Source organism: Cinclus cinclus, chromosome 2 (genome assembly GCF_963662255.1).
Source record: "Cinclus cinclus chromosome 2, bCinCin1.1, whole genome shotgun sequence".
In the NCBI taxonomy this organism is placed as follows: Eukaryota; Metazoa; Chordata; class Aves; order Passeriformes; family Cinclidae; genus Cinclus; species Cinclus cinclus.
Genome location: NC_085047.1, coordinates 33,003,962 through 33,026,803, shown reverse-complemented (window position 1 = coordinate 33,026,803; position 22,842 = coordinate 33,003,962). Strand labels below are relative to the sequence as shown.

The 22,842-nt window shown below is 41.8% G+C and overlaps 1 protein-coding gene across 2 annotated transcripts in view; it reads left to right on the top strand.

Moving 5' to 3' along the window:
- Positions 1-705: 705 nt before the first annotated feature.
- INTS4 (integrator complex subunit 4) overlaps positions 706-22,842 on the top strand; it is a 32,885-nt gene continuing 10,748 nt past the window's right edge. Inside the window, exons 1-16 of one of the 2 annotated variants that reach the window (XM_062487483.1) lie at positions 706-759; positions 1,571-1,762; positions 4,390-4,507; positions 5,170-5,276; positions 5,476-5,661; positions 6,893-6,943; positions 7,588-7,676; positions 7,935-8,055; positions 8,563-8,634; positions 9,667-9,841; positions 11,937-12,142; positions 14,417-14,559; positions 15,506-15,621; positions 17,440-17,573; positions 18,202-18,359; positions 21,611-21,704. In XM_062487483.1, the coding sequence (XP_062343467.1) occupies positions 706-759; positions 1,571-1,762; positions 4,390-4,507; positions 5,170-5,276; positions 5,476-5,661; positions 6,893-6,943; positions 7,588-7,676; positions 7,935-8,055; positions 8,563-8,634; positions 9,667-9,841; positions 11,937-12,142; positions 14,417-14,559; positions 15,506-15,621; positions 17,440-17,573; positions 18,202-18,359; positions 21,611-21,704 (2,016 nt within the window). Of the gene's footprint in view, positions 760-1,567; positions 1,763-4,389; positions 4,508-5,169; positions 5,277-5,475; positions 5,662-6,892; positions 6,944-7,587; positions 7,677-7,934; positions 8,056-8,562; positions 8,635-9,666; positions 9,842-11,936; positions 12,143-14,416; positions 14,560-15,505; positions 15,622-17,439; positions 17,574-18,201; positions 18,360-21,610; positions 21,705-22,842 lie in introns of both variants that reach the window. The other variant, XM_062487481.1, reaches the window with a different exon arrangement.

Sequence of the window (22,842 nt, the reverse complement as noted above, 5' to 3'; positions counted from 1 at the left end):
AGTCACTTTAGCCAGCACGCAGGTAATTGGCTTTTACACAAACTGTTATTGTTAAGAGTTTGGTTGGGAAAATCACTGAAACTAAGTTCTGCTAAACTAACCCCGATCTGCTGTGATGAACAAAACCTGCGAGAGAGAGAGATGCATTTCTGAAAGGGGACACAAAAAATGCAGAATTTATATAGACTACAAGCGCATTTTGTAGAAACTAGAAGGTACAAGAGACTGACAAAGACTCTTCAGTATGTGCTGCAAAACTCCATACCTGGGCAAAAGATAACAAAAAGACTGAGAAATGGGAACTGATTAACATGAGAAGCAAGAATAAATAACTATAGAAGACAGAATAGTAATTAACGAAGAGAATTATATAATTTAGAACCAATTCCTTTGTTTGCTAAAAACTAGAAATAGGTAGGAAAGTCGCCTTAAAACCGAATCCTAGTGAACCCGGGGTGTACTTCGTGGGGAAACACGCTGGACAGACGCGCTGGGGCGGGGTGTGTGGGACTGGCTGTAGGCCAGGCCGGGCCGGGCCGGGCCGGGCCGGGCGGGGCCGCGCCCGCCATGTTGGACCCGCGTCACCATGGCAGCGGGAGGCCGCCGGACCATGGAGTGCGGCCTCCGGGTGGAAAGAGCGGCCGCGCCTCTGGCCCCTCCCTGCCGCAGCTCTACGGCTCCTCTTCCGGGGGGCGGCGCGGCGTCATGGCGGCGCACCTGAAGAAGCGGGTGTATGAGGAGTTCACCAAGGTGGTCCAGGTAACACGTGCCCCCTGGGCCGGGATGGGCGGCTTCGAGCTCTGCAGTGCGGCGGGAGGTGGCGGTGGCTGAGGCGGAGATGTGGGGAAACCCGCCGGTCCAGCCCGGGCGTCGAGCCTAGGAGCGCCGCCCGGCGTCGGGGCTGGGGCTGCCCCTGAGGGGGCGGGGAGGAGCGGGACGGGTCGACCCCGAGTTTAGGAAGACTGGAGCTGCCGGAGGGTAGAGGTCTGAGGGAAGGTGTTCCCCTCAGGGTGGGGAGGGAAGGAGAGAGGTTGTGGAGTCTCTCTCACTAGAGGTACTCAAGAACCGTCCGGACGCACTCCTGTGCTGTGTGATCTGAGATGACCCTGCTTGAGATGGGGGTTGGACGAGATGACCCACTGTGGTCCCTTCCAACCAGACCCGCTATGTTGATTCATTGACCTGAGAAGGCCACGACTGCTGCGGGAAAGACGCAGCATCCCCCAACCGGGACTGGGGAAGGAACTACAGCGAGTTTCTGGGCTGCTCCAAGCCGGTGGGACTGGGAGAAGTCGTGTTTACCCTGGATTAGTTGCTTGGTGTTGGAAGCAGCAGGATTTGATCCAGCTTAGGGTAGGGAGAGGCTGTGTTTCACGGGAGAGGGACTTCTTGGGCAGGACAGTAACAGCTACAGTGGTCTGAGGGTGTGTTTCTTCCTGAGATAGATGAAGGAGAGGCTAGTGACTGCCGTGGGACGTGGGAGCTTCCTTAGGCCTCTCCATGTTGAGTCTGGGAAGGAGTAGGTGTGGCTGTGCTGTGTTTCTGAGCCGTGTCCCTCTGCCCACAGCAGCAGCATGAGGACCTGTCCACTAAGAAGCTGCGGCTGACCAAGCCCAGCAAGTCGGCAGCGCTCCACGTGGACCTGTGCAAAGCCACCTCGCCTGCAGATGCCTTGCAGTACCTGCTCCAGTTTGCCAGGAAGCCCGTGGAAGTGGAAAGCGTGGAAGGGGTTGTCAGGATCCTCCTGGAGCATTATTACAAGGTGGGGAAGCTGGGAGCCAAATATGCTTGCTCCTTCTACTCCTGTTTGCTTGGTGTGGGATGTTGAACAGGGGCTCACAGGCTCCTGTGTTGCTGACTGTCCTGGTTTGAAAGACAGGTGTTTGCTAAGGAAAGCAGAAGCTTCCCTTTGGACTGAAAAAAAATGTGATCCTTCCTTCCTTCCCATTATTATAATTTTGGAATTAAGAGAGCTCTCAGGCAAAGATACGGGGGTAGGAATAACAGTTCTTTACCAGTGTATCTAACAAGACAAACAAGAACAACAACAGCTATGAAATTACCCACAAACAGAACAGTAACTCCGTCCCAGTGTTTTTTGGCTGCAGGCACCTTTTCCCTGAGCTGCAGTTCCCGGTGCTGGGGGCGGGCGGGTCCCGCAGAGCCGCAGGAGGGCTGGGGGTGATGGCAGCGCTGTCCCAGGGGGAGAGAGAGATGGAGAGAGAGCCCTCTGCTCACGGTGTCGGTCCCGATGCTCAGTAGAGTGCTGGATGGTGGTAGTTCACAGCGAGAAGAGAGCAGGGCAGGGTCCGATAGTGGTTTCCCGACGCTGGGATGGCAGGGATGGGACACAGGCAGCGATCGTCCTTCTCATCCGAACTCCGCGGGGGAAATGGGGAGAGCCAGAGCCTTCCGCTTCCTCTTCTGGCTGTTTGAATCTCGAGGGGTTTCCCTCTTCTCTCTCCTCCCCCTTGTCACCAGGGCCCAGTCAACAGGTATCTTAGCATGACAATGGGGAAAATTCCACAGAGGGAAAAGGGAGAGAACCAACCCCCAACACTGACTCAGTTGCCAACAGCCTGAGCTGAGATGGAACAGCTGTGGCCCTTAACCCAGGTGGTTTGTGATTGTGTTACTTGGTCCCTGTGCTGATGGCTTCAGGAGCCTGTGGCAAGGGCGTGGCAGTTTTATCCCTGTGCATGGCCTGTGTGGTAGTTAACTTTGCAAAGGACAAAAAACATACCAGATTTCCCAGAGAGCCTGGCTGTCCAGAGCTGTTTCAGCTTTATCTAACTCATTCCTGACTGGTGTGTCCTTACTTGTTCTTAATTTTCTTTAGCAGTGGAGAAACCTTTTAGCTATTGCCTGCATGGTAAAAAACAGCACTTTAAAAACCACAGAATCAAGGAATGGTTTGGGTGAAAGGGACATTAAAGCCCATCCACTGCTAGGGCAGGGACACTTTCTGCAAGACCAGGTTGGCCAAAGTTCCATCCAGCCTGGCCTTCAACATTTTCAGGGGTGAGACATCTTCCTGGGCAGCTTTTTCTGTGCCAGTACCTCACCACCACCCTCTCAGAAAATAATTTCTTCCTAATATCAAATCCATGAAAAAAACTGCCCGGGATCAGTCTCTTTTCCAACTAGCAAGCAGTAGAACAAGGAAATGGCCTCAAGCTGTTCCAAGGAGGTTTAGATTGGATATTTGGGAATTTTTCCACACTGAAAAGATTATCAAGCACTAGAACAGGCTGTCCAGGGCAGTGGTTGAGTCACCATCCCTGAAGGTATGTAAAAAAATGTGTAGATGTGGCACCTGGGGACATTGTTTAGCAGTAGACTTGCCAATGCTGGGTTAAGGGCTGGACTTGATGATCTTAGAGGTCTTTCCCAACATAAACGATGCTCTGATTCTATTAAATACACAGTTCTTGGTCAAATAACACAGATCATTTGTGCCTGAAGTTTGTTTTGTAGCCTGTATTAGAAGAAAGACTCATGAACCTGTAGACAAGATCACACTGGCAAGAGCACAGCCTGTTGCAGAATCCAGCTTTTAAAAATGCTGCTTTCAAAACTGCTGTAGCTGACGTCATTTTACTTACAGACAAAATTTCCAGAAGGACTGTTTCTTAATACTCCGTAACACTTGCACTTTTCCTGATCATCCAGAAACCTGACCCTGAAAGCTGTAATTGCAGTGGAAGTTACGTGATGATTTATTTGTTTGTAGTGTCATTGTTTTGTTTAATAAGATGGTCCTGTAGCCTCCTGCTGCTCCATCCCTATATATTTTGGTAGGGTAGTCCCCACACAGTCCTGATGACAGTATCCATTGTTCAAACACATAACTTCAACCCTAAAATAAAAAATGCTTCTCAGTTGAATTGAGAAAGGCACTACTCCCTTGGGTGTCACATTTGTCACTTGGAGGCTGTGTGTGGCACTGAAGTCTCTTTTAAACACTTGAAAGATGTAACAATTGTAACTGGAAAATTTCTTGTTGAAAGGTGGGATATTTTTTATTGTAATATTTCTGCACCTCTCTGTTCAGTGTCACACAAATGCTCGGGTAAGATACATGTATGACATCCCGTTAACTATTTGCCTTCTCTGCATTGGATATCCTTGGCAATACAGTGAAAGAGGCACCTTCCAGTTATGACCAGAAGTCTTGTAGAAGCCTCAAAATGGGTCTTTAAAATGCTTGAACTTTTGAAATTAATTTTAAAGGAATATTAATTTATGAGGCTTATTTATGTAATTATCACCTGTGACAGCATTTGCTGTTTCTTAAATGAGTAGATGCATGTAGGTAATATATGCTGTTCTTCTTTTTGCTTTAACCTTGCTGTGTTGGGGATTTTTTTGGGTACTGCTTCCTTCCAGGAAAATGATGCCTCTGTAAGACTGAAGATTGCATCCTTGTTGGGGTTGTTGTCAAAGACTGCAGGATTTTCCCCAGACTGCATTATGGATGATGCCATTAACACCCTTCAGAACGAGAGTAAGTCTCAGTTTTGGTGTGGTGCTTGAAATCAAGGTGGAATCATGCTGTCAAAGCATTTGGGACAATGTCAAGGCCTTAGATTGGGAATTGCTGGTTAAAATATTTATTTTCTGTTTTTGTGAATGATGACAGATAGCAACACGTTCTGAGAAGGAGAAGAATGTTTCTCTGACCTGCCTGCTCTATATCTTTGTTCCAAAGGAGTGTAAAATTTGCTTTTGCATCTCCATCTGAGAGCTGTTGCTTCTGAAGTTCTATGTTCCACAGGACAGTTTTGCTTAAAATGGAAATGTGTTTGAAGAGTTTTATTATATCATGCTAGAGGCAGGCTCGTCAAGCTGTATCAATAGGAGTGTAGCCAGCAGGTCAAGGGAGGGTGTTAGACCCTTTTATTCAGCACTGGTTAGCTGCATCTGGGATGCCTTATCCAGTTTTGGGTTCCCCAGTGCCAGATTAGTGCTGGTGAGATTGAGCGAGGTCAGCAGAACCACTGAGGTGGCAGAGGACTGTGATATACAAGGCATAGCTGAGGGAGCTGGGCTGGTTCAGGCCTTGAAAGGAGGTTTCAGGATGGCCTTTCAATGTGGATCAGTCTATTATCTGTAGCTGGTAAGAGTTCAGCAAAGTAGTGCATAGCCTTTTACTCTTCTGTTTTTCAGAGTCGCACCAAGTTCTTGCTCAGCTGCTTGACACCCTGTTAGTGATTGGCACAAAACTCCCAGAGAATCCATCTGTCAGGATGAGGCTGGTGGAGGTAGCCTGCAAGGTAAGGAGGACCCCCTGGGCCGGGGAACTTTTGTCACTGCCTCAAGAAAAAAGGTGGTCTGTAATTCAGTTATTTTCATTTTTCTCAACAAATCGTTACAATACTAATGTTAATAATTGGTAGGAGACAAACACTTTGTTTTAAAGGGCTGAAAGAATGATAAGAATCCAGTTACATCTGCTCATCTCTTGTTCTACAGCATCTGACAGATTCTTCCCATGGTGTAAGGAATAAATGTCTTCAGCTAATTGGCTGTCTTGGCCCAGTGGAAAAAGGTGTTGCAAAAGAGGCTGAAAGCCAGGCGGCCAAAGATGTCCAGAAGATAATAGGAGATCATTTTAATGATCAGGACCCTCGAGTTAGGACTGCAGCTATAAAAGCCATGGTAAGTGTAGTTGGTACTACAGAAGAAATGGTTTGGGGTTGTATAAGGAAGCTGAGAGAGGGCTGCAAACGAATCAAAAGAGGTTTGGTTTAGAGATTATTTTAATTAACTTAGTAAAAACCTGTTTCGTTTATCAAAATTACCTGAAAAACTAAGATAGGTCTTGAAATATTAGAGTAACTTGAGATCTCAAAGGTCATTTGAGTGATTCATAACTTCTGCTTCAGCTATAGCTGAAGAAGCTTTTCAACTTGTTCATTCTTTTGAGTGTGTATAGGCTCGTTCTTTTAGTGACAAATTTATTTCTTGCTTTAGTATTGGTTACTGGAACTACAATAAGCCACTAGCTCTCCAAAATGCAGTAGATATCTGCTTATGGTAGGAAACTTTTGTGGTAAGTCCAGAAAGTATTTTGTTTGTTTGTTTTAAAGCAAACATTTATGTTTTGCCTCATGGTTACATTCATTAGCATTCTCTAACTGTTCATGAGATATACTATATACTGGGGGTTTTTTTGTGAAGACCCTTCAGAAGCTTTTAGCTTTGCAAAAATGCAAGCAAAGACCACGCATTTCAACATACCGCTCATTGTGAGTTGCCTGTGAGCGTATGGGGATACAGGAGTTTCTGTATTACCCTTAAAGTTTATAACAGTGTTCCATCTAATGTCATGGTCAACAAGGATCTTTGAATTAATGTTATTAAACTCCAAAGAAAGAAGAAAGATGCATTTGAGGAGGTCAGATTGCACTTGAATCTCTCTGAAATTTCCCTCTCATGGACTTTGTACTTACTCATCCTTCTAGAAGGAAACAATGTAGGAAAGAAAACTTTGCTGTCTCTGTGGTTTGGTAACAGAAAGATTTGTTGGCAGTGCTACTTTTGGATCCATGTTTCAGGAACGGTAGTAAAGTAATTAATTATCTGTTTTAATTGTGTTTGAATGTGACTAACACTAAAAAATTATTCAAAGGTTGGGAGAATGAACAGGCAGTTAATTTGTATAAATTGTTTTTCACTATCTAAGTATGAATGACTGTGAAGCTAAAAAAATATACTGAAGTCAAGAATATTATTTGAAATACTTATGGTCAAGATAATACATTTTTAAAAATTATAGCAGCAATCAAGAAGTGCAAGCAGCTCAAACAGAAAAACAGTGAGGAAAGCTTAGTCTGTGTACCTTAAACATGTACTTACACTTTCTTGCATTGCTTTTTTTCCCCTGTAGCTACAGCTTCATGAAAGAGGATTAAAGTTACAACAAGCTATTTATAGTCAGGTAAAACCTTGTACTTGTTTTGTGCTTGTTTGCATATCTTCCTATTTGAATTCTCTCTCAGTGTGTTTTGGGAGGAGGAGGGCACTGAGCAGGGGAGGGATATTTTACACTTAGGTTGCCGATATTCCTTGTTGTCACATGACTGTGGAAGTAAAAGGCTATTTTGCATCCATTGTGCTTAAATGCACTAAAGCATATGTTTTGTTATATATTGTTTTTTGGGGAGGTGATCAAGGGTAGGGCAAGGCATGATGAAGTCATTCCTGTCATCTGGCAGACATAGTCTGGAAGTCTTAAACCCTTGTTTGTTGGAAAGTACCCATGAAGTCTCTATTTGTTATATCAGTAAAGCAGTGTATCTGCAGCCTCTATCAAATTAGTTCTATTGCAGACTCACATTTAATCCTTCTTGCATAGTTCAGGCAATTCTGGAGTTTATAACATGTGCCTGATTGCCTTGATTAGATCTAGTCTGCCCGATCAAACTTGGAAGTACTAGGGAGTAGCAGGGAAGTCTGGATTCATCTTGATTTTTAATCAGTCCTAACTGTCTTTTAGTAAGCACACCTTTTTACATAATGGGAAGTGAATGGCAACTCAGGTGGAGATGTTCCAGGTATATTAGACTACAAATGTTTTTTCAGGCCTGCAAGCTTTTGGCAGACGATTACGAGCAAGTGCGCAGTGCTGCGGTTCAGCTGATTTGGGTCCTCAGTCAACTTTACCCTGAAAGGTATGTCCTGCATGCACTGTCCTCAAAGTACTGGCCAAGTAATCATCCTAATCCTGAAAGTTTCGTGCTAGTAGGTCTGAGGAGGAGCTGTTGGGAAACTGATGTGTACAAATGGCTGATGCCTGATGAGAATGCACTGATGCAGTGAAGTTTTGGTTCCTGGTATTTGTTGCGCATTCATAGGAATTCAGCATAGTTGTTTCTTATTGATGTCATCCAGTATGGAATACAATCAACAAACTGATTTCTCTATGTCAGCATTGTCCCGATTCCTTCTTCTAATGAAGAAATTCGCTTGGTTGATGATGCCTTTGGAAAAATTTGCCACATGGTTAGTGATGGTTCCTGGGTTGTAAGAGTACAAGCTGCGAAGTTATTGGTAAGTTGCATTCTTTTCTTTAGCAGAGAATAGTTTTTCTTACGTTACTTTACTTTGCATATATATTTGAAAAAAAATAGAATGGAAGGATGTTGAAAACTGTATAGGTAAGTTTCTCCCAAGATTCTGAGATGAAAGAAATGAGGGAGATTGAAGAAACCCAACAGTTTTTCAGCTCAACTGTGCAGTGATTCTTTCCTTGAGAGTCGATGGTTGAGCATTAAAGGAAAAAGCAAATCCTTGTCGTAATTCCCTGCCCATACTTCTCTGCCACAGGACATGTGAACTAACTGAACTCAAGAAAAGCCATATTAACCTCAGTGGGAAAATAAGATGTTCTGACTCTAAAGTTCACTTTTTTAGACTCTGACGTACAATAATGTCAGGTGTTGTGTAAAGCTGTTAGAATGAGGGGATAAGATTGGATGCCATGTTGGGATAAGTCAGGAAATTCTATGGTGCAGTTAAAAATAATCCTGTTTCTTCCTTTTGATTTTTTTTTTTAAGGGTTCTATGCAACAAGTTAGCTCCCATTTCTTGGAGCAGACCCTTGACAAGAAGCTCATGTCAGATCTGAGGGTATGTAAACGTTTGGATTTGTTTTCTGTGTGTAGCAACTAAAATCACACAAGAGGTATGTTAATATTGAGTGTACTTGTTCACCTTGTCCTTACCCGAGGGTTGCTGAGAGTTAATTGATGATGACATGTTTTCATTGACTGAAGTCAGTGAAGCAATTGCTAGTTTTAGATTTCATTTACCAAGCATGTAAGAAACAGCTCTAGGCAAATCAGGTTTTGCAACAACTGAGAGGTTAATATTTGTGGTGCTGTGATAGTTTTTTTGTCTAAAAGCTTTGCTTATTGTGTATGGAAAGATTGCATCCTAGTTCTAGGAGCAATCTCTTGGAAACATCCTGCAAGATCTGATCAAAAAACATCAACATTTCAAGAAACATGAGTAGCTAAAGGCTACTCAGTGCTGTGAACAATATTTTTCAGTAACATTCCTTCCTTAAGCAACATGCTCAAGGTTATGTTAGTTTTTTTTTCTGTCTACAAGAGAATGGTGAAGAGCTGCTGGTTTTTTGTGTGCTGCTTTGTAAAGGTTGTTAAAGAAACTGCTGCAGAGCTTTATTTAGAATGCACAGGGAAAGCAGGCAGACTAGCAAGCGCACTGAATGAATATCCCATTTTACACATTGCTGAACTGTGGATAGTATTGATAGCATTAAATACTTTAACGCTAAATACTTTAATGCGGTTTAACAAGTTGAACTGTAAAGTGATAGCATTTTTGCAGATCACTTATTGGCTTCTTAACTAGATGGGCCTTTGTTCTGACCCAGTTTGGCTGTTTTTACAAGGTATGTCTGAGAATATGTTAATTAAAATGTATTTTTCATTATTCTTTCCCTGAATTAAAACTACAAAGAGTTACTGGCAGTTAGAAATAGCCATAAAAGAGTAGGTACTGTTTGCTTTTCTTAGCACTTGCATGTGTGTCAATGTCTAAGCCTCCAGCTACATCTATTTTCAGATGCAGTTTAATATTTTGTGCAATCATCTTTTCAAGTTTACGTGGTTGTAACTGAAATGCTTGTTTGGACAGAGGAAGCGCACTGCACATGAACGAGCCAAAGAGCTCTACAGCTCTGGGGAGTTTTCAAGTGGCAGAAAGTGGGGAGATGATGCTCCCAAAGAGGAAATTGATACTGGTGCTGTGAACTTGATTGAATCAGGAGCTTGTGGCGCTTTTGTTCATGGCCTGGAAGATGAGATGTATGGTAAGTATTAACTTGCCATGGAATAGCTAGAGGGAGGTGTGTGTTGGCTGATAAGCATCATGGTGATCTCTGATATGGCAGTTGTTTTAAAGGTTCTGTAGTGTTACACAGAATTTTGGGTAGAAATGTTCAGCTGAGTAGCCAAAAGCAAAGAGCTTCCTATAAACGGTAAAGTTTTAGTAACATATATGGTAATAAGTGGTTTGCTTCTGGTCTGCAGAAACCCACTGGGATTGGTTTTTTTTGTTGTTGACTTAAATTTAGCGGTTGCACATGGCCATAAATTGGCAGAGTAAGTTGCTGCCGTTTTGAAACTGGTGTTTTGTCAGCAGGAAGGAAATTCATAGAATCATTTAGGTTGGAAGATAGTTCTAAGACCATTGAGTCCAAATGTTAACCTAACACTACCAAGTCCACTATTAAACTATGTCCCTAAGTGCCACGTCCAGATGATTTCTGAACACTTCCAAGGATGGTGGTTCCACCACTTCCATGTGTAGTCTGTTCCAGTGATTGACAACTCAAATGTTTTCTCTAATATCCCACCTAAACCTCCCCTGGTACGGCTGGTGAAGCTGGTATATGCATAAACCATGAAAATTCCAAAGCTCTGAATGTTATTTTTTAATTTGCCTTTAATGTTAACTGGAAGGACGAGGTTAAGTTAAAACATACAAAACCACTGTAACAAAAATATTGTTGTAGATTGTGTTGTAAAAGTGGGTTTATTGTTCCATGAATCCTGCAAATAAATGCACATTTTAGCAGTAGCTGAATGTTCCCTGAAGCTTGAAAGTGCACTTTTTTTTCCCCCCGACTAACATAAAAAAATGTTTCACTGGTTCAGCCCCTTGTCCCAGTGAAACATGTTCTCCAGTTTCTTGTGTCACAGGTCTTATGTCAGTATGATGCTGTTGAGGATTATGGATAAAATGAACAAATGTAAAATATGCACAGATCTCTCTCTCCACTGCAGCATTTTTAAATACTGCTGAGCTCTCCCTGACTGGCAACGCTGTTTCATGTCTTGAATTCCATGTTGTAACTTAAATCAGAATTAGTGTGTCAGCTTATGAGAGCAGTATCTGCAAAATGTTTCTCTTAATACCTAGGTCTTAATGACCATGGAGACTCAGAGCTGTGACAAAAGCTTCATTACTGGGCAAGCAGGGGTCTTGCTGTCTGTGCATTTTTGTACTTGATCAGAATGCTCAGGAGTCAGACGTCTTCTTTAAGAACAATAGGCCTAAAAGCTCCACACAAGTTCAAGTACATGTTCTCAAGATGAGCTAATTTGAGTGAAAACTAGAAGTATGTTTTAAACAACAATGCTTGCAAGACATCAGATTAATTCTCATTTTTATGATCCTATCACATAAATGTTAGGAAAGCTAATGAGGATGATTATAGGGAAGACAATCTCATCTCTGCCTAACCTTGTTATATTTGGGTATTCTTCAAATTCTTGCAATGTTTTACAGCATAAGTACACTCAGAATGCTTTCTGATGCTTTTTTTACTTTAATTCAAATAATTTTAATATTTTGGTGGCACGTTTTTCCTTAGTTTTGAGGAATCTGAAGTCAGAAAGCAGAAGAATTTAATTCTGTTAACTCCCAAAACGCTGATTCTCTGGGGCCTTTCAGCAATTCATAAAGTTCTACGTAGCAAGTTAAAAATGCAGTGAAAGCTCCAAGCAATTAAAATGTCAAGAACAAAACAACCACAGTTCAATTAACTAAATCGGTTTGCTTAAGATACCAGTGTTAATGCTATGGTTGCAAAACACACTATGAAATATGCAGTATTTATTGATTGGGATTGGAGACCTGTTTTTCACTTGCAGGTCCCTTTTGCAGATGCTTGTGGCAGAAGCAGTGGCTGTATTAAAAGCGAGACTTGATTTGAAGATTTGCCTGTGAAGAGGTTCCCAGTGGGTCCTTGCTTAGACTCTGTTGCCCACAGCATTTCCTTAGCATCTCCTGTCCTTAGCCCAGCCCTTGAATAGTACAAGACCTCGCTGTGGGGTGAATGTTCTTTTAAACCAGACAGTTTTAATTAATTTATAGTTAATTCTCTGCTCCTCTTTTAACAGAGGTTCGAATCGCTGCGGTTGAAGCCCTGTGTATGTTGGCTCAGTCCTCACCTTCTTTTGCGGAGAAATGCCTGGATTTTCTGGTTGACATGTTTAATGATGAAATTGAGGAGGTCAGATTGCAGTCAATACACACAATGAGAAAAATTTCCAACAATATCACGCTGCGGGAAGACCAGCTGGATACTGTGTTAGCTGTCTTGGAGGTAAGAAATTCTTAAGGAGGGCAAGAATTGCTCTCCTGCTTGCTTTGGGGTGCTTAATTACACACTGCTAATCAGTCCCTTCCTCTGAGAGCAAACCCACCCTTTTTTTTGTGTTTTTTGACTCTTTGAATGCTGCCAAAGGTTCCTAAAATCTGGTAGCTTGTAAGCAGGACAGCAGAACACTTCTGAAACAGAAAAATTTTAGATAAAAACTCTTCCTTTGATCACTGTGCTGTAGTCTTCATGTGTTTCTTTCTGTCTTGTGTTGTGGTCCAGCACTCTATGCACTTCATGTTGCATACAGCTTCATTTCCTTTCTCGTTCCTTGATTTAGCTGCTTTGGCTACACCTTTGCTCACCCAGCAGAGCTGGCCATGGGCCTGAGATCTTTTTTATTTTTAGAATGTTTGACAGTGTCCTTCACCATATAATTTTGAGTTTTCCCAACCAGCATCCTCCCAGTCAGTGTTCAGACAGGATTCAGGGAATAGCACCAGTTAGCTGCTCTTCCTGGTTGATGAGGTTGATCCAGGAAAATATTTTGATTGTATGAATGGTAGTGTGTCAAATTGCTTCCTCTCAGATGTGATTTATTTGCTGAGCTATAGCCCCTCAGGCATTTTTTTTTTTTTAATCTGCTGCTTGTGGTAGGCAGGTTCCTGCCTCTTTTGGGAAGTGCCTTGGGAGGTGCTGCAAATTCACTGTTTCAGTCTCTTCACCTTTAATTTCCTTGACCCAGGGCAGTAACTGCTACTCTCAATTGTGCCTCAGGAAGTAGCAAACTAATTACACCTATTTTATCAGTCTGTAACAAATGCTATGGAATATGATCTGGCTTTACAAATGCAGCAGTGAGCTTTAGGTGCCTCACATTTTTGTCATTATTTACATATGTTTAAGCTGGGGACCTGTGCATTGAGGTATGAAAATGTCCTGGTTAGGCTGGGTTCTTCTCTGCTGACTTAACATCTATGATAAACCCTGTGTGTATTGTGGTTTATATTATCATAATTATTATCAGCCACTGGGATAGCTTAAATGTAGAATTATGGATTTATCTGATTCTGAAAGATGCTTGGTGCTTTTCTGTAAAATCCATCTTCCAGTACAAAAATAAAGGATGTGGAAAAATGCCATTAACTTTGGTGCCTAAATTGGTTCCAGCAGTGTAAATATAGAACACTGGGGTGTTGAAGTGTAACTTCTGTTTTCACCCCCCTGCTTTCACTTTGTCAGAATAATTGTAGCCAGTACTTCTTACTTTTCTAACCAGACTTCGGAATTTGCTTTCCCTGTTGTCCTTGATCTCAATTTCTGTTGAGTTGTGCTCATCTCTGTTCCTTTATGGTCTTCTGCCTTGTTTGTCTCTTGTTTGTACCACATTTCTGGTGGGTTTTATTCGTGGTCTGGAGTATTTTATGTCTGTGGTCATTCCAGTTCTTAGAGTTTGTCTTCTCTGTGGTCATAGTCTGTCTTTGACCAACAAAACCCCTTTGATCATTTGAGTGTGTTGGCTGTCATTTAAGAGCCTTGACAAGAGGATTGCTCTTTCTTCTTCTGTGTAAGACAGTTATGAATGAGCTGTTGATACTTAGCAAATTATAATTTAGAAAAGGTAAAATCCACCACTGAAAAACATCTAGTTCTTGTATTTTGTCAAGTTTTCATGATGTGTGCAGCAGTGCTAGGCAAATGCTGATAGCAAGGAATGTGGTGATGCATGGATACAGAGTGTCAAGGTGGTTTTTGGCAGAAGAAATGTAATTAATTCAGCTGAATATTCTGGTCTGTCCAGCCACTGACATGTCCTCAGTGCTTACTCAGACCCTCTGGAGGCTGGTGATTGGGCTGAAAGTCTGTGGAATTGAGCTTCCTGGGTTGAAAACAATAAAAGGCTGCTGTAAAAATGCTAAAACAGTCTTTCGTGATTGTTTTACTGAGTTGCCCAACACATTCCTTTTCTGTTACTGCAAAGATACAACATCACCCAAACCAAATAGTGATTTTTGATCTGCTTGAGCAGGTCAGCAGTTCCCATTCATTTAGTAAAGGAAGCAGATAAGGGGATGAGACCAGGAGTTCCTGCAGCACTTGCCTGGTCTGTCACTCAGCTTAGCTCTGGTAACTAGAAACAGGCACTGCTGTTCACAGACGTCTTTTATTAACTCAGCCAAGGAACAGAGGCTGCCACTTTTAAAGTAAACATGTATGCAGATGTATGCAGGCTTGTTTCTCTCAGCGCTCAGGGGTGTCTGGGTTGGGTTTTTATTTTAGGATTCTTCAAGGGACATTCGGGAAGCACTTCATGAACTGTTGTGTTGCACCAATGTTTCAACTAAAGAAGGCATCCATCTTGCCCTGGTGGAGCTGCTGAAAAACCTGACCAAGTATCCCACAGACAGAGAATCCATATGGAAGTGAGTGTGTTCAGTGTCCTTGTGCATCTGTTTACTTTCCTCTTCAGTAAGTGAAGTGCTAGGAAATACTGAGCTTGCTAAGGAAGTAACAGGTATTGCAGGTGAACAGTCCTGTTACTCTGTAAATATATACTTAATCATGATTGGTGTGGAAACTCTGTGTTGTTCTTGCTTGTCTATGCTTGCACTGGGAATCCAGAGCTGATGAGCTCTCCTTGAAATGTCCCCCTGTTCAGGGCACTCAATGCATTCACAGAAAAGATTAATTCAGTTTTTAGTTTAGAACCTCATCTCTTTATGCAAGTGTTTTTGCTCACTTGACATTGTGTTAAATAGTAATATTTACCAGCAGTTGATTATATCAGATGCAATAAGTGGATTGGCCATGTGGCATTGTGCTGTCAGAGGAATTGTTTTGTCTAAGTAAAAAGAAGGAACTTTTGCATCAGATTTTTTTGGTTGTTTAATGGAAGCAGTAAAGCAAATGGTGCTCCATGCACATGGTTCGAGATGAGAATTCTTAGATATTACTGGAAACCCTTATGTTAGCTTGCTTTGACTTCCAGTGTACTTTTACATTGTTTCTGGAGTTTGAGAGTTTTGCGGATTTACCTCCTATCTTCTTTATTTCTGAAGGAAAAAAAAGCACTAATTCATTAGTCTTTAGTATAAAATCTTCCTGGGTTGTATAACTGCAAGTGTTAACTATTTTGTGGACAGTCTAATTTAAAAAAAAAATTATTACTGCTTGTCCTTTCAGTTTTCTTGGATCCTATAAAATATTAATGTAAATGGTCATTTGTAAAGAAACAGTGAGCTTGCACAGCAGGATTTTCTTGCTGACTGTCTAAAAGTGTTGCTGCAACATGAAGTAATAATGCTTTAGAATGTTGTATTTTGACACGTGCCTGTTTACTAATGTATATTTCTATCTGTGTATTTCCAGATGCTTGAAGTTCCTGGGAAGCAGGCATCCCACTTTGGTGCTTCCATTAGTCCCAGAGCTGCTGAGCACACATCCATTCTTTGACACTCCAGAACCAGACATGGATGACCCAGCCTGTATCTTTATTCATGGATTTTGACTGTGGTAGATTTTATTTATGGTTTTGTGACTCTCACATTTCTTTAACCATTTCTCACTGTAGCAGACAAACAGTCCTGTGCCTATTTCTGAATCCCTTTGCACTTAGTTTATTACTCAGGAAGTGATGGAAAAACTGTTAGCTGGAACCATCTTCATCAGTGGGCTATAATACTCTTCTTTTTATGTTGTGATGAATAATCAAGCAACTTGTCAAGGTTTTGGCTTTGCAGATGAGCCCTTTGATGTCAAAACAGTTGTCTAGTTTGCATTAATTTTGAAGATGCTGTAGCTCTTAAATAAGAACTTTTTTCAATGTCTGTTTTCTTTTTAGACAAAACTTCTGCTCACTGCTATGCAGTTTATAAAACAGCACCATCTCTAAGTACAACAGTGTCTGAATCCCCATCATGTTTTGAATTTTTCATCTTTCTGAAACAGTTCAATATCAGAAATCCTTATATTAATGTTAACTCTTCCAGTGCTTTAGAATACAAACCTTTATTGATAACACCATTCTCCTCAAACTGGAGATACTGTGGAAATGCATTTTCCCGTTGTTATTCCCCTTGCTTCCCTTTTGTGTGATGGCAGAACATAATGTTATTTCTGATGCATGCTGAGACACATCAGACTGGAACCTTCCTCTAGAAGCTGTTCCTTGTTTTTCTCACCAGTCACAGGCCAACGACCAGAAATTCTATACAGATGAAATGAATGCCTTGTGAGAATTGAAATGGATTAGAATCGGGTGGAGAGAAATGAATCTGTAATTACATGGTTTAGTAATAATTTGAGTAAAGTTGTCTGTGAATTGAGAATGAAAGGAACATTGCTGGGGGAAGAATGCTGTTGTTTAACTCAGTGCACCTTCCTGCCAGGAACCAGGGAATATTAGGTTAGAGAATGTTTTAGAGGTAACTTGCCACCAAATTTTACAGAGGCATATTATGTAAAGATAGGTCTGCAAGCCAGAAGCTGAGATAAACCTGACTAGTACGTTTCCAGTGTAAAGTGATATTTTAAAACGTGGTTTTGTTTGCTTCAAAGTACTTAGGAAATTTGAATCAGAGCTTATGCTTGGGATCAGCCCTGTTGCAGGTGTCAGCCTTTGGGCAAACTTTAAAAGCCTTTGACTGCTCTCTAGTTCTGCAGGTTTCAGACTGTGAAAATGTGTTTTCTATTTCAGAATTATATATCCATGTTTGATTCTTTGTGTTGCTTAAAGTCTTTGTAGAGTTATGTTTTCCAGGGCATCTTAGGTAATGCAGCAATTTTCAAAGACTTGACAGTAAATGTAAAACTTTGAATGCTGTCAGGGCACCAAAAAAACTTGAGCAACTTGGTCTGGTGGGAGGTGTCCCTGCCCATGGCAGGGTGGGGTTGGAACTAGTGGTCTTTCAGGTCCCTTCCAACCAAACCACCCTGTGATTTTGTGGTGCAAACTAGTGAGCACAGTGTAAGCTGTGAGGAAGAGTGAAACTCCACCTAATGCACATATTCCGTTTGGGATCCCTGGCTCCTTTCCTTTGTGTTGCCTCTGAACCATCCCATGTTGGCAGTAACATCCTTTCTCCAGTATGGCTCACCCCGTAATGTTTGCACTCTGTGCTTGGTTTTCATCTGCTCAGACAGCTGTTTCTTTGGGTTTTGCTCAGTATTTTTCAGCTATAATGATCTTCCTAGATAAATCCTGACCAAAGAAAGGGTTGTTGACTTCTTGTTGGTTTAACTTCCCACCCCAAGGAGCTCTTCTTGCTGTCGTTTATTTTTCTTTAACAATCCATTTGCAATAGACATTGCTGTTCTGGTTCTGATTTTTAATGCTGCTAAAAGCTGCCCAACAATGCCTGCCCTGTTCTCTGACCATACATTCAGACATTATGCATATCTTCGGGACAGTCTCTCTCACCTGGTGCCTCCGTTAAGAGTAAGTTGAACTGCTTTGGTTTGGACTTTGACACCTCTTAGAAATATTGCCAGTCTCTTCCACATCAGTCTGTGTGTAACACTTAAATTCTTAAAGGTTTTTCTCCCCTCACCATGGGACTTAATATTGAAGTGTGCATTAAAGCAGGAGAGACTGGTGTTAAATTGTTACAATATGGAAGGTGTAATATTTTGGGGAGAATCATAACATTATTGCTCTCAAATGAGAATAGTACATGGTTTGCTGGTTAGGTAAGAATACTGGGAGGGCAGTATTCCTGGTAGTTTTTTGTAGCTCAGACTATGTGTGTGGGAAAGGCCTTTATAGTTCTTCTGACATTTCACTTGTGTCCTACCTGAGCAGTTTATTCATGGGTGAAATGTGTTCCATTCTGCTTTGCAACATGTGTTTCATGCATGGAAGTATGGGTAGGATTGAAGTTGGCTATAAGTCTTATCACAGCTCATAAAATGAGTGGTGGTTTGTGCAGTCCCTTGGTATAAATTTTGTGTTTGAGAAATTAATTTGAGCTCTGTTTCTTGTTAAATAGATGTCAGCATTTTGTAGTGTTAGAATTTTCTCTTATTTGTTTCTTTTGGTTTGTTTGTGTGTGTTCCTTCTCACTTAGTTGCCAGGTAGAAAGCTGGTGTCCTCTGCTGTTTCTCCCAGTATTACCCCAAATGAAGATCCTTCCCAGCAGTTCCTGCATCAGAGCCTGGAGAGGGTTTACAACTTTCAGCACCTTGACCCACGGGGCATACAGGAGCTGCTGGAATTTACCATCCGGTAAGGCCTCAAGCTGCCTTGTTTATGGAAGGATGTGTTAGGATGCTCAATTACTCTGATGCAGATGCTTTGCTTCTGAATATGAGTAAATATGTTGTAATTTGCTGTCCAGCGCTTAACTTGAGCCTTCCTTTAGAGACTGTTGTGATAAGAGTGTTCATGACCTGTTTAAAATCAAATTGATGGTCTCAGGTCTGGCACAGCCCCCCAGAATAATAGTGTGCATTTTGGTCTGGGAAAATCTTTTCAGAGCATACTAAGAGTGAGGTAAGGGTGTTCTTTTTGGACTGTTCACTTATGCTAAAATATACTCTGTTTTTATGGTTTATGGGTGACAGCCTTGTGTCTCATTCTCAGTTTTGTGTCCTTGTAATGTTGATCATATTATTTTAATGGACGTGCACAAGATTTTCTTGTTTTGCTTTTTTGGGGGGGAAAAGGTCTTGTCCCCTTTGGTCTTGTATTTTCTGGGTCCTGTGGCCTTTGATTCAGCAGGAAAGGACCTCCTTCTGGTGCTTTGGGTTCTCATTGCCAGTCCCACTTACAAAGGACTTGGACATTCCACATCAGTTTTGAAATCAGAGAGCTTTTCCAGGAATAGAAAGCATTCTTGCAAGCTGCTGTCTGCTGTGATATAGATAAGGGTGTGTGGTGTTGTTTCTCGATGTGGGTTTTATGCTGCGTCTTCCATTTCATCTCTAGACTGATTTACACAAACAAAACACTTGAAAAGGATCCTTTCAATGTGATTCCTCTGCTTGGAAAGAGCAAAAGATCCTTATTTTAAGAAGTAGAAAAACAATCCAAAATGCTTTGTTTGGAATGTGGAGTTTTTAAAAAAACCTTAATTATTTTTATTCCTACAAAATAGCTGCCTTCTGTTGTGCGTGTGTTGCTGTGAATCACTGTGACACCCATCTGCAGCAGAGAGTAAACAGTGTGCTCCTCACTGAAAACCCAGCTGTGGAAACTGTGAGGTTTGTCCTTAGCTGTTTTGCAGCTGCTGTGTGCCAGCCTAAAATACAGTGTCAAAGCATTTAATGCACTAAACACTTGAAACAGGTAATTTCTAGGCCAGGCATCCAGAACCTCTTAGGTACGAGGGTCTGGGAACCTCTCAGGCCATGACTGTTTTCAGTTTTTGAGTTGATGGAAATTACTGGCTTGGCTTTTTTCCTGATGGGATTGCCCCCCCCCCAGGAAAACATATGAAACCAGCTGTTCTTTTCCATATTTAAGAGAAAGGAAGGATTTGGACAAAGCCAAAAAAAAAAAATGTTAAAGGTTATTTTGCAGAGGGCAAGATATCCCTGCACCAGCTATTTGGTTGCTTAGAGCAGAGGGATAGAAGCAGCTAACAGCAGTGGATTTTGTCATGGAGCATAACTCCCTCTTCCTTTATCATTGTTGTCCACAGAAATAACAGACCTTGTGGAGTTTGTGTCTACTTGGGACTCAGAGTTTTGGCTGCAGAGCCTAAGGGGGAGCATCAGTCTGCACTGTGGTTAGAAATGTAAGACAGGCTGTTTAGCAAATCTGTCTGTGGTTTGGTTTCTCCATCTCTATAAGAATTTTTTTTTCTTACAGGGATGTTGAAATCTGTTTAAGATTTAAGGAAATGGAATTGGGACCTGTATAAGACTGGGAAATGGAATATCTGCCTAGTTGTTAGTTGAGAGATAACATCCTGTTCCCCATTAGTGTGTTGTGATGGAATGTGACATGGGAATTAAGCACCCAGGAGCCCCCTCTTCACTCTGGAAAGAGATGAAATGGAATCTCTGTGTAAAGTTGAGGCTGGCTTGGTTGTTGGTGCCTTGTTGTTGAAGGAAAGCACAACCCCTCTCTATGAGAGACATTGAGATACTGGAGTGTGTCCAGAGAAGGGCAATGGAGCTGGGAGGAACAGCTGAGGGAGCTGGGGGTGTTTATCCTGGAGAAAAGGAGGCTCAGGGGTAACTTGCCTCTGTACAGGGGGAACTGCCTGGAAGGAGACTTTAGCCAGGTGGGGACTGGTCTCTTCTCATGAGTGACAAGGAAGAGGACAGGAGGAAGCAACCTCAAGTTGTGCCAGGGGAGGTTTGGATTGGATAGTAGAAAAATGTCTTCATGGAAAGGATTGTCAAGCGCTGGAAAGGGCTGCCCAAGGATGTGGTGTATTCGCCATTCCAGGAGGGATTTGAAAGAGATGTAGATGTGGCACTTGTGATGGGCTTGGCAGTGCTGGCTTAATGGTGGGACTGGATGACCTTAGGAGTCTTTTCCAGCATAAAGGATTCTGTGATTATCTGCTTAGGAAATATTTTCTTTGGCTGCATATTATACAAATAATATCATGGATTTTTGTTAATGTCTCAGGGCTCAGCAATTCTCTGGTGTGGCAGAGCCAAGTTTTCAGAATTGCATCCTAAATGCAAAGATAAATCTAAAATAAACAAAGGAAAATGATCATCTGAAAAAAAAAAATAATAGCACAGCAGGAAATGTGGAAGTAAAGTGACAATTTTAATAGACTTTGGATCAAAGCAAAGTGTAGAGAAGAAAAGACACATGTTGAAACCACATCATCCAACCTATTTTCAGTTCCGTAAGAAAAAATATTTTTGTTTTTATTTAATGCACACTTTAAGACAACATGGCTAGCAATGGAGGACTAAAGCCTTTTAGGTTCCATTAACTGACAATTTTCCTACAATATTAAAAGCTGCTTATATTGCTGTATGATTTACAAGAAATACCAGACAACACACACCATCTAATTGAACAAATATCAGTATATCAGATTCTAGCTAGGCTTAAAAGGGCAGCTCTATTTCAGATACACTTGCTTGCATGAGCCTGACACATTCCAAACAACCTTTCTCAGCCAACATGAATAGTTTGATTTCCCAGCAGTGTAACACAAATGGGTCGTTAGCTGCTGTAGAAGGCTGGAGTGTTTTAAGTTAAATCTGGAGCTGCCACTCTGTGTGGTTCCCACGGGTCTGCAGAGTAATGTGGCTTGACAGACTTACTGCTTCCACTGCTGTGCTGGTGTCAGCTTCCCAGAGGAAGGGACATGCCGAGTCACAAGGTGCAAACTGGTTTGTCGTGTGTATTTTGCTGCTGTTTCTGGTGCTTGCTCTAGTAAAAGCAGGCAGCAGGAATGGTTGGCTTTATTGGCATTGCCTTCTGAACGTGTTTGGATTAAACTGTTCTTTGTCTCAACATTATTTTCTCTTTTTTTCTTTTTTTTTCCCCACATGCTTCAGTGATCTTCAGAGGCTTGGAGAGCTGCAGTCAGAACTGGCAGGGATGGCAGATTTCACTGCAACTTACCTTCAGTGTCAGCTGCTCCTCATCAAGGTTTGACTTCATCTGGGTTTTTTTGAGCTGTTCTTCAAAAATGCCCCCAGTCCATCACAGAGGCATGCTTTCATTTTTTGATGTTCATGCTGAAAAGTGATATGTGATGAAAGAGCAGGTTCTGTGGATTTCTGATAATCCTGCTTCCCTCCTGTAGCAAATAATTTATGCAGTAACTTTGCCAACACAGACCTCTGCTGCTGTACCTAGGGTTTATGTTGGTTCATGAGTATTTTGTCAGTGCGGAGTTGATTATCTGACAGAAATCACACTGAGGGCAGCTGTGTTAGGAGAGTAATTTTTCCCTGCTGGTGGCTACTGGAATGTTTTTTGTTAGACTGCTGCCATGAGTGCCATTTTTATAGATGGTGATTTGCAGATAGCTTTATTGGCACCAGTGCCAAAGGAGTTCTTAAGACTTGATGGAGCTAAATATCAGTCTTGTTTCTTCTGTAGTGCTGAAATGATCTATATATTTAGTATTAGCAGGTTAAATGGTTACTTAGACACCGTTGCAAAAGGCCTTTTTCAAAATCAGCTTCTTGGTGTAAACAGGACCTAATTTTTTACTTCATAGAAAATCTTGAGTTGGAAGGGACCCTCTAGTTCCAGTGCTTCTGCCATAGTCAGGGATTCCACTGGATCAGATTGCTCAGGGCTGTAATCTGGCAGTAGTATGTAAGTTAGTCTCTTGGCATTCTTTGGTGTTTGAGTGTAATTTACACACAATAAAGCAAGAACTAAAGCAATCAGCAAACAGGTTTCTAGAAGGGACTCAATGAAAGCTTTGTTGTTTAAAACTGAGGAGGGATTTCAGTTGCTTTGCTAATGCATAGTTGCCAGTTGGCATATCTCATGGCAGGCCTCAAATCCTCAGGATATATTTATCACCCAAAGGTATTTCAGATGAGCAGTGGTACAGTTCAGTACAATCCAGCTAAATCCAAAGTAAAATGGGCTGTGCAGGCAGAGGACTAGCATTTGGAGATAGCTTTGTTACCCTTCTCTGAGGTTTGACTGGAATGAACCTGATGGTTTTTGCATCTGGCAGAGGTGTGCTCTGTTTGGAAGAAGGGTAAAAGCTGCATCAGCCATTCTTGGGTTGAGCTGTAGAATAGAACAATGAATAGATCAGTGG